This window comes from Helobdella robusta, assembly GCF_000326865.2.
Source record: "Helobdella robusta unplaced genomic scaffold HELROscaffold_43, whole genome shotgun sequence".
NCBI lineage: Eukaryota > Metazoa > Annelida > Clitellata > Rhynchobdellida > Glossiphoniidae > Helobdella > Helobdella robusta.
The window spans coordinates 956,467-970,309 of record NW_008705028.1 but is presented as its reverse complement, the minus strand read 5'-3'; the positions used below and the strand labels follow the sequence as shown (position 1 = coordinate 970,309).

The window sequence follows — 13,843 nt, the reverse complement described above, 5'->3', positions numbered from 1 at the left end:
TCCACTAACAAAATATTAACCGACAAAATATTGAAGAACTGTTTGGTATCTAGTAACGCCAGGACGCTGACATTTAATGATGAATGGCTGCGACAGATGGCTTTATTTTGCTCAGATGAAAAGACGCCACAACGCCAAACCGTTAACGATCAAAGACAAAATGATAATCAAAATTCAAGCAGACTGCACCAAAGCCAAATTGAAAAACAAAAGGATGAAAACTTCCAGCCAGTCTACAAACGCAAAATCGATTTTGACAGAGTTCAGGAAGCTATCATGCAATTGGTTAATGATGTATCGATTGATGTCAGAAGAAATTACAATCACGTAACTAGATTAGTTCCTCAGCAATTAATTCAACAGAGGCTGATGTTGGAGGTGACGAGGCGGTTGACGCCTGGCAGTCGGGATAATGAGGATCTCATGAAAGTTCTTGAAAGTGCTATCGTCTACGAAGACGCCAACGCTCCCCCTTCCAAAAATTCTAAAAAAGCCAGTGAATGCAATGCAAGCATCGCCGACCACACTACAATTGTCGATTTTGAAGACGAGAATGACAGGACAATATATATGAACATTGAAACTTGTCAGCCGGAAAGTATTGAAATGAAAATTAGAAACAGAAAATTTTCATTCATGGATGATGGTGCAGAAAGTAACGCAAGTTTGTTTACAAACGTCAAAGATTACACCAGAGCATCTTCGCCAAGTTGCTATTCCAAAAAATTACACACTGGCCGATTCTTGCAGCATCTTGACGCCGCTTCAAGTTGTCGTCTCTCCCAGGTTACAGGTACAAAAACTAACTTTTCAAAAAAATCTGGCCTGATATATGAAATTAGCGGCATGCCATCAAAAGCCACAAGAATGAAGAATATATTGACAGTTTGGAGATCGCACAAACCAAAAGGAGTACCATCTGGAGCAAGTTCCAACACCACAACCTGCCAACGAACAAGTTTTTACAACGATCTGCAAACATTTGAAGAAGTATCTCCACTTTCAGAACGCGAAAAAGTTTTAAACTGGTTGAAATCAGTTGAGGAGCCACCGGTGACAAATGCATCAGTCATAAATTCTAAACTGCCACCATCCAAAAGTAATCATGGTTTAATTAATGAAAATCCGCCATCTAGTCAAAATTTTATATCAAATGTATCAGCCCAACAACAATTTGAACAATCGACAGACGCAAACAATTTTTCAAAGTTTCAGTTAACTAGAGAAAAACTGATTTATACTGTGGCGTCCGTGGCTAAAAAATCAGCTGAAAATTTGAGCAAACAAGAAAACTACAGTGAAGCTCTGGAAGTTTTCAAATTTGCTCTAAGCATTTTGAAAGCCAATTCAACCGGTCTTAGACACGAGAAAGAACTGATTGCCGAATTGTTGAGAAATATAGGAATGACTAAATGTTTACTTGGACAAATATCTGTAGGGTGCCAGTTGATGCAAGAATCTGTCAGCTTATACAGCAAACTAGAAAACATGAGTGACAGTTCCAGAATAAGCGAAATATGGTTTCAGTTAGGTGGGGCGTTTTTGTCAGAAGAATTGCGAAAAGATTCTTTATTTTTGCGCACAATGCAACTCATACAAAAAGAGTTGAATAATGAAAATGCTAAAGAACTTTTAAACAGTTACGAAAACGATGGTTTTGACGACAAATCTAGCGAGTCTTCCGACAATTCAGAGAATGAAGATGGATACTGTGTTTGTATCTACGAAGCCATGGAATGTTATAAACAATCTCTCAATTTGTTCAACGATTTAGGAAAAAATGGCTTACTTCTAAATTCCGAACTTTACATACACGTTCTCTGCAATTTAGCGGACTGCTATTTCATGGCGGGAAATTTAGACTTGGCAGAAGTATATTACGAAGAAGCTCTTTTATTGTTTCCAAGAGCTCGAGGAAGTCCAACAATGCTGGAGAATTCGCATGTACTTTCTATGCTGGGCAGTTTGAATTTCATTCTTGGAAATTACGTGAGAGCAGCCACAATGTACGAAACTGCGCATATACTGAATCAACATAGAAATGTTGGTCGTCACGACGAGCCTACTCTTCAGCAGGCTTGGAATATCGCTATGTTAGGTTTGTCTTGCTACAACTTGGGACATTTTGATAAAACGGTAGCATGGTGCACGAGAGCATTCACTTTGTATACAAGAGTTTTAAGAGGGTCCTTATTTAACGCTGATTACTACAATCACTGGTTCGTGATTGAAAATTTGTATAGTCTCGGCACCGCATATGCAACGATGAATTTTTTTGAGAAGGCTGTTTATTATTTAAATCTGGGAAGAAATTTAATAAATGGCTGTGAGGTGAGTGACAGACAGGATCCAAAGCAACACGTCAAAGTCTTGAGAGCCCTGGCTGATTCGCATGCATCTATGGAAGAAAGTGATGTGGCCCTCAGGTTAATTTTGTTTGTGTACTTTTAAATATTTGAAAACAAATTAGTAAACATTCCGCTTTAAATTTTTTTTCTTCTACAACTGCTTTGTAAAATGCATTTTTTTATTAACTTATCATTTTTTATTAATTTTTAATTTATGTTTTTGTACGTAATTTATCAAAATATTTTTCAACTGTTTGTTTAATTTTATCACCGATTTCTATTTATTGTTGACAATTGTCAAAAAGGGAGGAATTGTACTTAAAACACTTTATTGGAGTATGATTTTTGGCGAAACAATTTATCTTTTTGTGCTGCTTCCCCCACTTTTTAAAAATTTGAAACAAATTTGAAAAAAATTTCAATAGAACTCAGCTCTTTTTTAAAAACGAATGCTTGCTTTCTCATTGTATTTATTTTTTATCGTTTATGTTCTTTAAAATATGTTAACGTTCATTTTATTTTTAAATAATTGAAACCTAAATTTGTACAAAAGTACAAAATTGTTCATGCGTTGTTTTAGCTGTCTTTGAAGATTAACCATCCATAACCCAACATCTATTAACTGTTTATTTACATTGTATGACCTACATAATTTGTTGAATTAGTCTCAAATGTCAAGTACATTTTTATTTTCGTTTTGAATTTATATCGTATTTGCTGGTTTTAAATTAACTCGTTTACAAAGCTCGTGCTTCAATTTTTAAAATTTCTAACGCAAGGCGTTTTATTAAAGCATTATTTGCTTATAAAATGAAAAAATCACAGTACAAATTTGTTTATTTATTAGATTGGTTCAATTGAAAAATTTGCATCTTCTTCTTAAAAAACCAAACACAGTGTTACGTGGCATGTAATTTTTAGTTGGGATTGTAATTTTGAGAAAAAATGTTTAAGACAGTTCAATACAACATTTATCGCATTTCTTTCAGGTCTTCTTCCCACATTTTTCGCCTCGTTGGTGATTATTTATTCAGCAATGAAGTAGTCCTGACCAACAAAACTGACATCAGGATCTCAACATTATCGATTAGGCAATACTTTATCATTTGTGTCAACACTAATTTTTGTTGAAACTGCATCTCTCAAGCGTTGATGCTTAGTAGCTTATGAACTGCTAAACAGTTGATATGCATTTTGTAGACGAGCGTAAATTTCAAAACCGAACAAAACCTACTATTACTTTTTTCTTTGAATATTTATCCAAACTCTGGCAATATTTTAATTCTTCCTGCTTGGTCCTTCAATTGTGCCGTAAAATTATATTTTGAAACTCTCGTTGTCAGCTGTAAACCGACGTTTGGCTTGACTTCTGGGTTCAATTCAGAAGCAGTTGGATATCATATTAGCTACATTATTGTCTTTTAATCAAACTGCTGTCAACATTCCAATCTCTTGCCAGAAATACAGAAATATGGTTCAAACATTTTCAATCATTTATCTTAACGGGTCCATATTTTTTAATGAGCATTTCTCTGGTTTATAAAATTCTACGGTTCCCGTTCCCGCTGATGTTGAAGCTTTAATGTAGTCGAGTGAACGTTGAGACGTGCAAGTTGCCAACAAACGTTTTGCAAGGAAGTTTAGCTGGTAGCTTGCCAATCATCATGTTTAGAATTTTAATTTTAGATACCGATAACCCATAGAAATGGCCAGACCTAATGAAATATCGATCAAGTTGTTGCAGTACGATATTTCTAAACTAAAAGGTTTTTATTTGTGTCTTATGAACTGGTTTGAATGGTTAAGGTTACGACACCACTGACACCAGTTTAGAGAATTATTTTCTGGATTTACATTATTACTATAACTCACAATGTTTCGAAACAACTAAACGGTTAGGCACTACCGATTGCTCTCATGTAAACATCCTCTAAACTTTTTCAATTCATTTGTCTGTCAGCAAGATATCAAAGGAATTGCGATCGCCAAACTAATTTCTGCCTTGTTGTATCCAGATATTTTAATTTTAGCGCGTCATATTTTTGTAATTTTATCATTTTAACACGGTTTTCACAAATGTTATGGCTGTTCTGTCAAAACTTTTATGCTATGAACATCCTAGGTGTGATTGGATTCTATCAGATCACATTTTGTCTACTGGTTTGATTGTTTTATTCATAAACTATGCAAGAAGTGTTTTCATGGTAGAGTGATGAGAAACAAACATCATTTTATTTAAATTTTCCATCATGCTGATTATTTCAGTAAACAAATATTTTCAATTAAAAAAAGATAACAGCCAACGTATAACCTTATTTTTAACAAATATATTGTGCCCGAAATCATATCAATTGATCCAAGTGCAATTAAAACATTTTTCAGCCAAAATATCAAACAACTTGGCTGGGTATATTATACATTAATGTTGTAATGAAATATTTATTAGAAAAACAATAACAATTTGGACAAGAGATTTCTTGAGTGCATTTATTACCAGCAAAGTTTAAACCTTTTGGCCCATAGCGTTCTATTATAAGAACATCGTATAATGCATTAGATTAGCACATATTGCAATCCTAACAAGCTTTCTAACTATTCATCAAAAAATATAATCTATGAATAAATTGTGATAAGCTAAAAACTTGATGAATTAAAAAAATAGAAACACGTGTGTATACAAAAAATTTGATGCTCGCGCACAAAAGTTGGAAAGTGCCAAAATAGGATAGCGTAACATTGAACGCTCGTTGTAATGAACGTCAGTCATGCGATAGAGGGTTTTAATGCTTAACAATTTTTAGTAATTATTTTGTTTTTTTCTGTTGATTTTGTAGTTTTTATTTGAAAACAATGTAATTTTCGATGTTGAATAAATTTCCATTGACAGATTTTACGAGGAAGCAGTTCAGATAAGCAGGAAGTTAGGAGAAAACAACTCGAAGACGGCCCTGCAAAACCAACTGCTCAACAGCATGGCCAGTGTGAACGTAGACAGCAAGAACTACGAAGATGCAGAGAATAATCTGGAACAAGCACTAGACTATCAGAAAGACGTCGAAATGTCCATCAAATTGGACATGGTAGCTGTCTTGAAGCGTCTCGGAGCCACAAGTGTCTTGGCTTGTGACGTCGATAAAGCGATCGGTTGCTACAAAGATTGCATTCAAGCAACTCGAGAACTCCGATGGATGTCAAATCAATGGGAGGACATTACTTGCATGCTGTGTACGCTGGCTACTCTGTACCACGTCAAGAGTTGTATGCTGGATGACGAGAACCAAATGGAGCTTTTCATGACTATGTCCGAAGGTTGGATATACAATTATCAACGTGAATTGCAGTTGTATATGTTATTGTGGAATTCTTGAACTTTGGGTTTTAAACAATTGTTTGTGTGAATATCAAATTATAAAAATGTGTAAAATAACAAAATTTACAACTTGCTATACACACAAAATTTCAAGCATGCAAGATAAATTATGTTCTAAAGAAAATAATAGATAGTAAGTAAGTAAAATTAAAAAATTTTAAATGTAAAACCAATAATTATATTTGCAATTATTCAAAGGCTGCTTCCAAGAAGCGATCGCAATAACTGAGGACAATCCACTGGACATACGAATCGAAGTTGAGTGTGCTGTCGACCTCCAGTATGCCAACTTCTTGTACCAGCAAGGTCTCTACGCCGACGCCCTCCACGTCCTCCTACCGACCACATTCGGAAACCGACCTCAGTTGAACGATTTGGTGTACAGCGGCATAGAGCAAGCCGTTCTGCCGGATCATTTACAAAGTGACTTCTACGATGATTCCATGATTATCGACGCCAAAACATTCGCCTACTTACTCGCGATTCTCTGCTACAAGAATATAGGCTTGATTTCTGAGGCAGATGACGTTTTGGTAATGCTGTACAAGAGTACATTGGATCCTCATTCAAAAGCATTTCTGTGTAACATTTGTGGCTATGCGTTGTTAGAGATGGGAATGTACCTGGAAGCGTGCGAAATATTTTTCTATTCGGCAACTGTGAAGAGTGTGTATACCCCGCTCGGAGTCAAAACTGCTATAAATTTTTATATCATTTTGTGCTTGCACATATACAATTCTCTCGTCAACTTCTTTCACACAGTTTACAATCTACTTCAAAAGTTAAGTAAAAAATTACATAGCAGTAAATACAGTAGCGGGAAAAAAGATTTCGAAAATGAATCAATTTCTTCAATTGTCAGACAACTTTCTTCGCAGGATGAATCTGATTTGGCGTTCTGCAGTGATTCCGGTGAGGAGATGGTGGAAATATGGGAGGAGTGGACAGAAGATAACGTGCCGGACTCGAAAAAAGTTCATTGGAGTGACAAATCATTCACTCCTAACAAACTTGAAACAGCATTTACAGAAATGAAACAAACTTATCAAGAAAAAGATTCAAATATTCAAACAAAAACTTTTGAGATGAAAAAAACAGAGAACAATAACAAATTAATTGTAAATGAGCAACACTATCAGCAGTTTACTTCAGTCCAACAACGGCCACTGACCATTCAAGAACAAGGTTTCAGTCCCCACAAGTTTTCTGAATCATCGACTTTCTCAAATACGTCCGATTACAGCTCTCAAGTTTTTCATCATTCGAGAGAGAAGCTAGACGAATTTGCAAACATCAATGAAGATAGCAATGAAGACGAAGACGAAATTAGCGAAACTTTTGAAGAGATCGTGTACGACACCCCGAGCCACATGGCGCCCAGCTGCATAAACAACGAACAATTCAGAAGCAGCAGCAGCAGTGACTTCAACATCTGCAAGCACAACATCTTCACATCCAGCACAAACAGCAGTGACACGCTGACCGGCTCCAACAACAACCTGGAAAAGATCAAAATCGACGAGCACAACAAAAAAATCAACGAAATGTCAGTGGAAATTAACGGAAATTTGACCTCGTACCACAACGTCCCTCTGAAAGTGGGAGCTCTGGATCAGCCTGAAAGTGACTCGCTGGAGGACAACGAGGAGTGGGTCACGATTGAAGAAGTCGTCGACACTCCCATCGAAATATTGGCCATCTTAAACAGAAATAACAAATTAAACAGTTTTAATAATGGCAACAATAACATTAATAATGCAAATAATAAAAATGGAAGATATGCGGTTGGATTATATGTATAGATTGATGTAGATGTATATGTATTCTCATACTAACAACATTTTTTCTGAACACGTCAGATTTCAAAATTGTAAGCACTCTTTTTTTTATTTCGAAAATTTAAATTTACATCCGTTTGAAAGTAATTTATTAACCACTCTTTCATAACTTTTCAACTGTTCAATTAGTTTGGCAGGATGGCAATTGTTATAATGATCTGATAACCAACGACTCCTAACAAAAAGTTTTAATAGCAGCTATTAAACAAACAACCGATAAACAAACCAATTGCAACGTTAACTGCCTGGCACGTTCAAACGACGCCTGGGTGAACATTTTTTGCGAGAGGTTGTACAACAGTAACATAAACAAACAACTTGAACGCTTTTAAACTTTCGCTATTAAAAAAAAGAAATGTTTTTATTTCAAAATGTTTGAATGGATTAACAATCATGCAACATTCGAATTTGTTACATAACAAAATGTCAATCTGGCCGGTCGTTTTTATCTACATGGTGAAGCATTTAAATTTTATTTCACTGAGTGAAATGTTTTGTGTCTGAGAGTGATAAATACAGAAGTGTTATTTGGGTCCCTGGAACTTTATTATGAACAGAAATCAATGCCCAATCGTTTGTTGGCCGCAACGAAATATCACAAAATATTGATGAATAAATTAAACTGAACAACTTCTCCCAAGCTATGGACAAATAAACATTCATGGATCATTCAAAAAAGTTATATTGTTTAAAACAACAAACTTTGAAGTAGTAAATTTATGAGATTAAATGATGGATCACCAGTGATCACCAGTTGATTGCGTTAACAAACCAGCAGAAAATGTACTGCATGTGTAAATTTACGGCTTGATCGTTCTGCAGTCGTTTAATTATTATATTTCAGCTTCCACGCTAATAACTCCTAATTAGCTTTCGAAACTGTTAAGAGCTGTTAAGCTTTGCAATTATGTCATGTTTATCCTCATCACCCCATCATAGTTCTATGATTTGTTGTTTATTTCATGGGCAGTAATCTCACTCATCATTACCATTCATGATCACATGATGAACTTATGATGATTGTTATCAGAGTAGTGTTGAATTGTTGCCTCACCATGGCGTACGATGAATGTGGTCATTTTGTTAATTCATCATTATTTCAAGGAAAATTTGTGTTTAATGTCTTCATGATATTCACCATCATCAAAATATTCTTATCAATGTTATATAAATATATATAAATAAATATGTGTGTGTGTGTGTGCGTGCGTGTGCGTGCGTGTGTGTGTATTGCATGATATACGCCACTTAACTGCGTCTTCCTCATATTGACGATGATTTTGATTTATTTCCTTCAATTTACATCTATCAAAAATTCGCACCATGACAGAACATCAACTGATCGTCGTCGGTTTCTTATTTTAATGTTTTAGAAACAATTCTTATCTGGTGATTAGTTTCTTGGTGTTGTTTAAAAACTCATCTTGAGACCATCATTCACGTCTAAACAAACATCCTGTTGATTGTAATTGCTGTTTAGAGAGAATATTTGTTAGAACTCATTAAAAATTATGTGAAATTGAATCATTCCATGCTAGCATACATCGAAAGCAAACCGGGCTGTGCTACGTTTGAAACTTTTTAGGTTCTTCCATTTTTTTTTCCAATATTACAGAAGGATTTTTATTACAGAAGGTTCCAATGAAATTTTTTGGTTTTAAAATTTGCTACAATTACTTGCCATGTGAAAGGAATGTTAGTTTAAGGACAACACCGCGATATAATTGGCAGCATCTTAAAATTCTTGAATTACTTTTTCTTCCCGCTCCACCTCCACAACCTCCCTTCATGGAATGACATAATAATTGACAATAAAAGTTATTTTATTTTTTAAATTTCTGGAATTTTGCATTGGTATAGTGACGAACCAGTAAACATCATTATCTAACTAATGAACACACACCGAAGAACGTTAAATATTCTTCAGTGGTTTGCAAAATTCATTGTGTCTGAAATGTTCCAGTTTTTTTTGTGTAACCAAATTTCATTGAATCGTCTCCAACTTTTTCAATTGAATCAAATATTCATGGATACTTGCATGTCAGGCATTTTCATCTTCCTAGCGTTGAATGGAGAAGACTTGGTACCTGGCACTCCATATACTCGGAATGAGTTTGTTCGAATCAGACTTTTGTTGAAGTTATAGAATGTTTTGTGTGTGATGCTCAGATGGCGTTCATATTCACACTGTGTGATAGATGTTAGTGACAATGTCGATCGGTGATAAGTTGAGAGTTGACTCGGGTATGGCGTCCTTTGTTTTCGACGATCTTCCATGGAATACGTATTACGTAGGTGGCTGGTGTGTATGGCCTTCCAGGAGGTCGTGCGGCGTGGGAGCTGGGATCGAAGAATGTATTTCGAAGAATGCAGTTGTGCGTTGATGTCGAGTGTAAGTTTTTCGCACTCTTTCATTTCACAGTCTTGCTGCTCTCATGCTGTCACTCCTTCAAGCTTGTCGAATTAACAGTCTCATTCATTTATTCGGTATTTGTATATTTTATCAATCCAACGCTTGGCTTACACGTGTGGCTTTCAAATCAGTTTTCCAATTATTTTTACTTTTTTTTCAGCTCTGGTTTATTTTTAATTCATTTGTTTGTTTTCATAATTTTAAAAGGCACGTATGTTTTTGCGTTAATAACACTTGACATTCCGTTGTTTTGTGGAAACCATTATTAAAATGTGTGTTTGAGAATCAAAGATTCATCAAAGTGCTCATAAAATGAAATGTCTGTAGCTCAAGCATGTTGGTAAACAAAAACTTGAAGTGCTGACTTTTCGAGTGTTCTTTTCATAAATATTAATAATAGTAGTAATAAGTCAACATATCGTCATATGTCATTTATGTATAACCATATCCATTTAAAATAAAAAATATGACCTTACATAATTAATAATATATATAATAAATGCTTGCCTGCTACAATTGAGTGATACCGAAACAGAGTGAGAACGTTTTGAGAGGGTTTGATTCTATTGATCGGTTGTTTAGGAACATTTAAAGTGATTCAAACTTGCATTTGGTCGTGACTTACCTCTTTTTTATTCTATTTTATGATGACAATGACGATGACTGATAATTATAAGGATGATGATGTTGATGAAGACTATGTTTTTGGGTTGATGATAATGATAACAACGATGATGACGACGACGATGATTATGAAGACTACTATATTTGTGATGCGTATGATGAAGATACTTGATAAGAGTGAGTAGGATTATTATAATTTTGATGGCAATCAAACAACAAATTGATGAAATGATTATTATTATGATGCTATAATACTACGTCCTAGTTATTGTGTTGGTCAGAGAAATGTTTTTACTTGTTAGAGATCTGATGTATCCACAGAATCCATTTCACACAAGCATACATTTGCATAAATTTGCATACATTTATCATATTAAATCAGTCGCTTTAAAGTCAAGCGAAATAAAACTATGGGCTATCGTTGGTTACAGATAAATCAATAAATCCAACACACATTGTGTTGATATGTATGTACAATCCCATTATTCGTTTAATAAGTTTTAATTTATGCTAGCTTCACTTAACTACCAATGTTCAATTGTTACACATATCTCCGTTTTAGTTGATTTTTCATGAACAATTCAAATGCTTTATCCAAATTTTTGTTTCAATTTTTATTATTCATTAGCATGATTATTAGTTTATTACTTAATTAATTAAAGAGTGGTTAGTTAATTAACATATTATGTTAATCTATCGTACGTACGTGCATACATAAAATTATTAATAATGATTCATGGCTTGGCTTGAAATTTTGTTCGCTAGGCTCGTCTGTGATTTGCAATGAATAATAAAAATATAATTTAATTAATTTGAATAAAAAATCAAATCGAATCTATTAATTTAAAGGAAATAAGAATATAATTTACGATATAACATGTTAAAATGGAAATTTTATTTAAAAAATCATTAAAAAACAATATATATAAATCTTACAGCAATGTAATTACTCATTACAAATTACAATCAAAATTCTTTATAACATTTAATTACTATTATCTGCAAATGTTTAACCCTACACCCAATATAACGTAAGAAACGCTTAATATATGAGTATTTTTATATATTTATAATTTTTAAGACATTTGTACGAATGAACCATCTAATATTATTTACGATAAGTGATTGCTCGTCAATGATATATTTTGAGACTACCTTCGAGTTTTATGCATTGTTTTGACCGCGGTACATGCAGTGTTGTTGGAATGTTCATCCATGCTTCCCTGTATTTTCCACGTGCATTGTAAATAATTTTTCCATGCTTGCTGTCCAGCATAACGCGATGTAGTTGCTCGAACCTTCGCTATCGAGAAGAACATTGGCCAAACGCACAAAAACACAACAACATCTATGCACAACGACCTACACACACACACACACACACACACACACACACACACACACACACACACACACACAGATTTATATATATCTATGTGTATATGTTGTTTGCTTATTAAGATGTCCCAAGCATTTGCCTGTAAAATTTGAAAGTGTTAATCTTTGTTTTTCATTTCGTTTTCGTTTAAGAATTTTATTTTCTAATTTGTTTTTTTTTTTACAACCAGTTACAAATAATCCTCCACTATTGAATTGGTTGTTAGAGAGATTTTTCATTCGCCATTTCAACTCAGCTGCTTGAAAACAACAAAAATAATTAAACTGCTTAGTTTTGTTTGTTTCTTTGCAAAAGAAAATTAGAAGAAAATAATGTAAACATTTCAGAATATTCCTTCTAGTAATATTAGTAGAGATATTAATATACTGAATCTGGTAATATCGTCGATCGATCGATCACTTGATTGATTGATTGATTGATTGACTGACTGACTGACTGACTGACTGACTGACTGACTGACTGACTGACTGACTGACTGACTGACTGACTGACTGACTGACTGACTGACTGACTGACTGACTGACTGACTGACTGACTGACTGACTGACTGACTGACTGACTGACTGACTGACTGACTGACTGACTGACTGACTGACTGACTGACTGACTGACTGACTGAAACTTTTATTTTCAAAAAAACGTATTTCGATCAGCAGAGTTCTACAATAAAATGCAATGGAAAAATATTTTAGTGGTCCAACAAGTGCAATCATCCTAATCAAACGCAGACACCTTCGTTTGAAATCAACAAACAGAGCATACAATAATACAGCCGTTAAAAAACAACCAAAGTTAAAAAAACGAAATGTTATAAAGGTAAAATAAAAAATGAATTTAAAAACCACAATAGTTTATTACAAATTAATATCATGGGAGTGACGATAATGTAGAAAATTTTTAGGGGTTTCAATTTTAATTCCTTTCTTGAAATGTGGTCATCTTGGTAACCCTCCCTGCCAACAGTAATAAGAGACATCAATTTTCAAAACCTTCAGTTTCAGTGTTCTATTCATATACATAAAATACCTATACTGGCCCTCGAACTCACCCGTGCACATCTTCAGTGCGCCTTAGAATCTGGTCCCATTCTTTGGTCTCCAGGAACAATTATTCATCAGACTCATCCAATTTTACAATGTTTTATTTTTATAGTTTATTAACAAATATTTTCTTATAGTTTATTTTTTTTATTTTTATAGTTTATTAACAAATTTTCTATAAATTTCATTCATTTTAATTGTTTTTTAAATAATTTATTTAATGCATTCGTGCGGGTTTAGTATCTTTTTTTAGTGTAGGTATGGCCGAGCTGATACGAGATCGTTCAACGTTGAAGAATTGTTCCAATAGTCTTCAAAACTACATTACTTTAAATAATTATAATTGATCACGATAAATAATTTTGGAATTAAACTTTTCAACAATCTTCTCCAAGCAAATAATGCTCGACTCCAGAAATCCGAACACAGAAGAATCAGATGCAGATTTTTACCATCCAAAACACAAAACAGAGAAAAAATAGCGACGATTAAAACCAAGTTGAAAGCAAAATATGTTTTTTCTTAACGGAATTGATCAGATGTTCGCTAGATGTGTTGCAAAACAATTGAAAGGCGCCACAAACTATAGTTCGTTTTTTTCAATCTTGCGAGTTTGACAAAATATGTGACAAAGTTTATAAACACCCTGATGTGTTTCATACTTTGTACCGATTGCAAAAAACAACCTGGAATGTCTTTACTTCAATATAAACTCCTCTTTGTTTGTTGAATGCACCTTCCTGGGCTGAATAAAAAACTGCAAAGTAAATTTCAGAGAATCATAAGCACGGTCATCATCATGATTCATATC

General features: G+C 34.1%; 2 protein-coding genes across 2 annotated transcripts; one reads left to right on the top strand and one right to left on the bottom strand.

Moving 5' to 3' along the window:
• The first annotated feature begins 2,009 nt into the window (after window positions 1–2,009).
• Window positions 2,010–7,989, top strand: HELRODRAFT_193150 (hypothetical protein). The gene is made up of 4 exons (XM_009025758.1): window positions 2,010–2,426; window positions 5,236–5,657; window positions 5,917–7,812; window positions 7,839–7,989. Exons 1-3 carry the CDS (start codon window positions 2,092–2,094, stop codon window positions 7,518–7,520), a joined length of 2,361 nt encoding a protein of 786 aa, XP_009024006.1. The 5' UTR covers window positions 2,010–2,091; the 3' UTR covers window positions 7,521–7,812; window positions 7,839–7,989.
• A 1,240-nt stretch (window positions 7,990–9,229) lies between these two features.
• HELRODRAFT_177596 (hypothetical protein) lies at window positions 9,230–9,971 on the bottom strand (the record flags this gene model as incomplete). Its single annotated transcript, XM_009025757.1, has 2 exons — window positions 9,230–9,340; window positions 9,591–9,971. The coding sequence occupies 2 exons, from the start codon at window positions 9,969–9,971 to the stop codon at window positions 9,230–9,232; spliced, it is 492 nt and encodes a 163-aa protein (XP_009024005.1).
• Window positions 9,972–13,843: the final 3,872 nt, after the last annotated feature.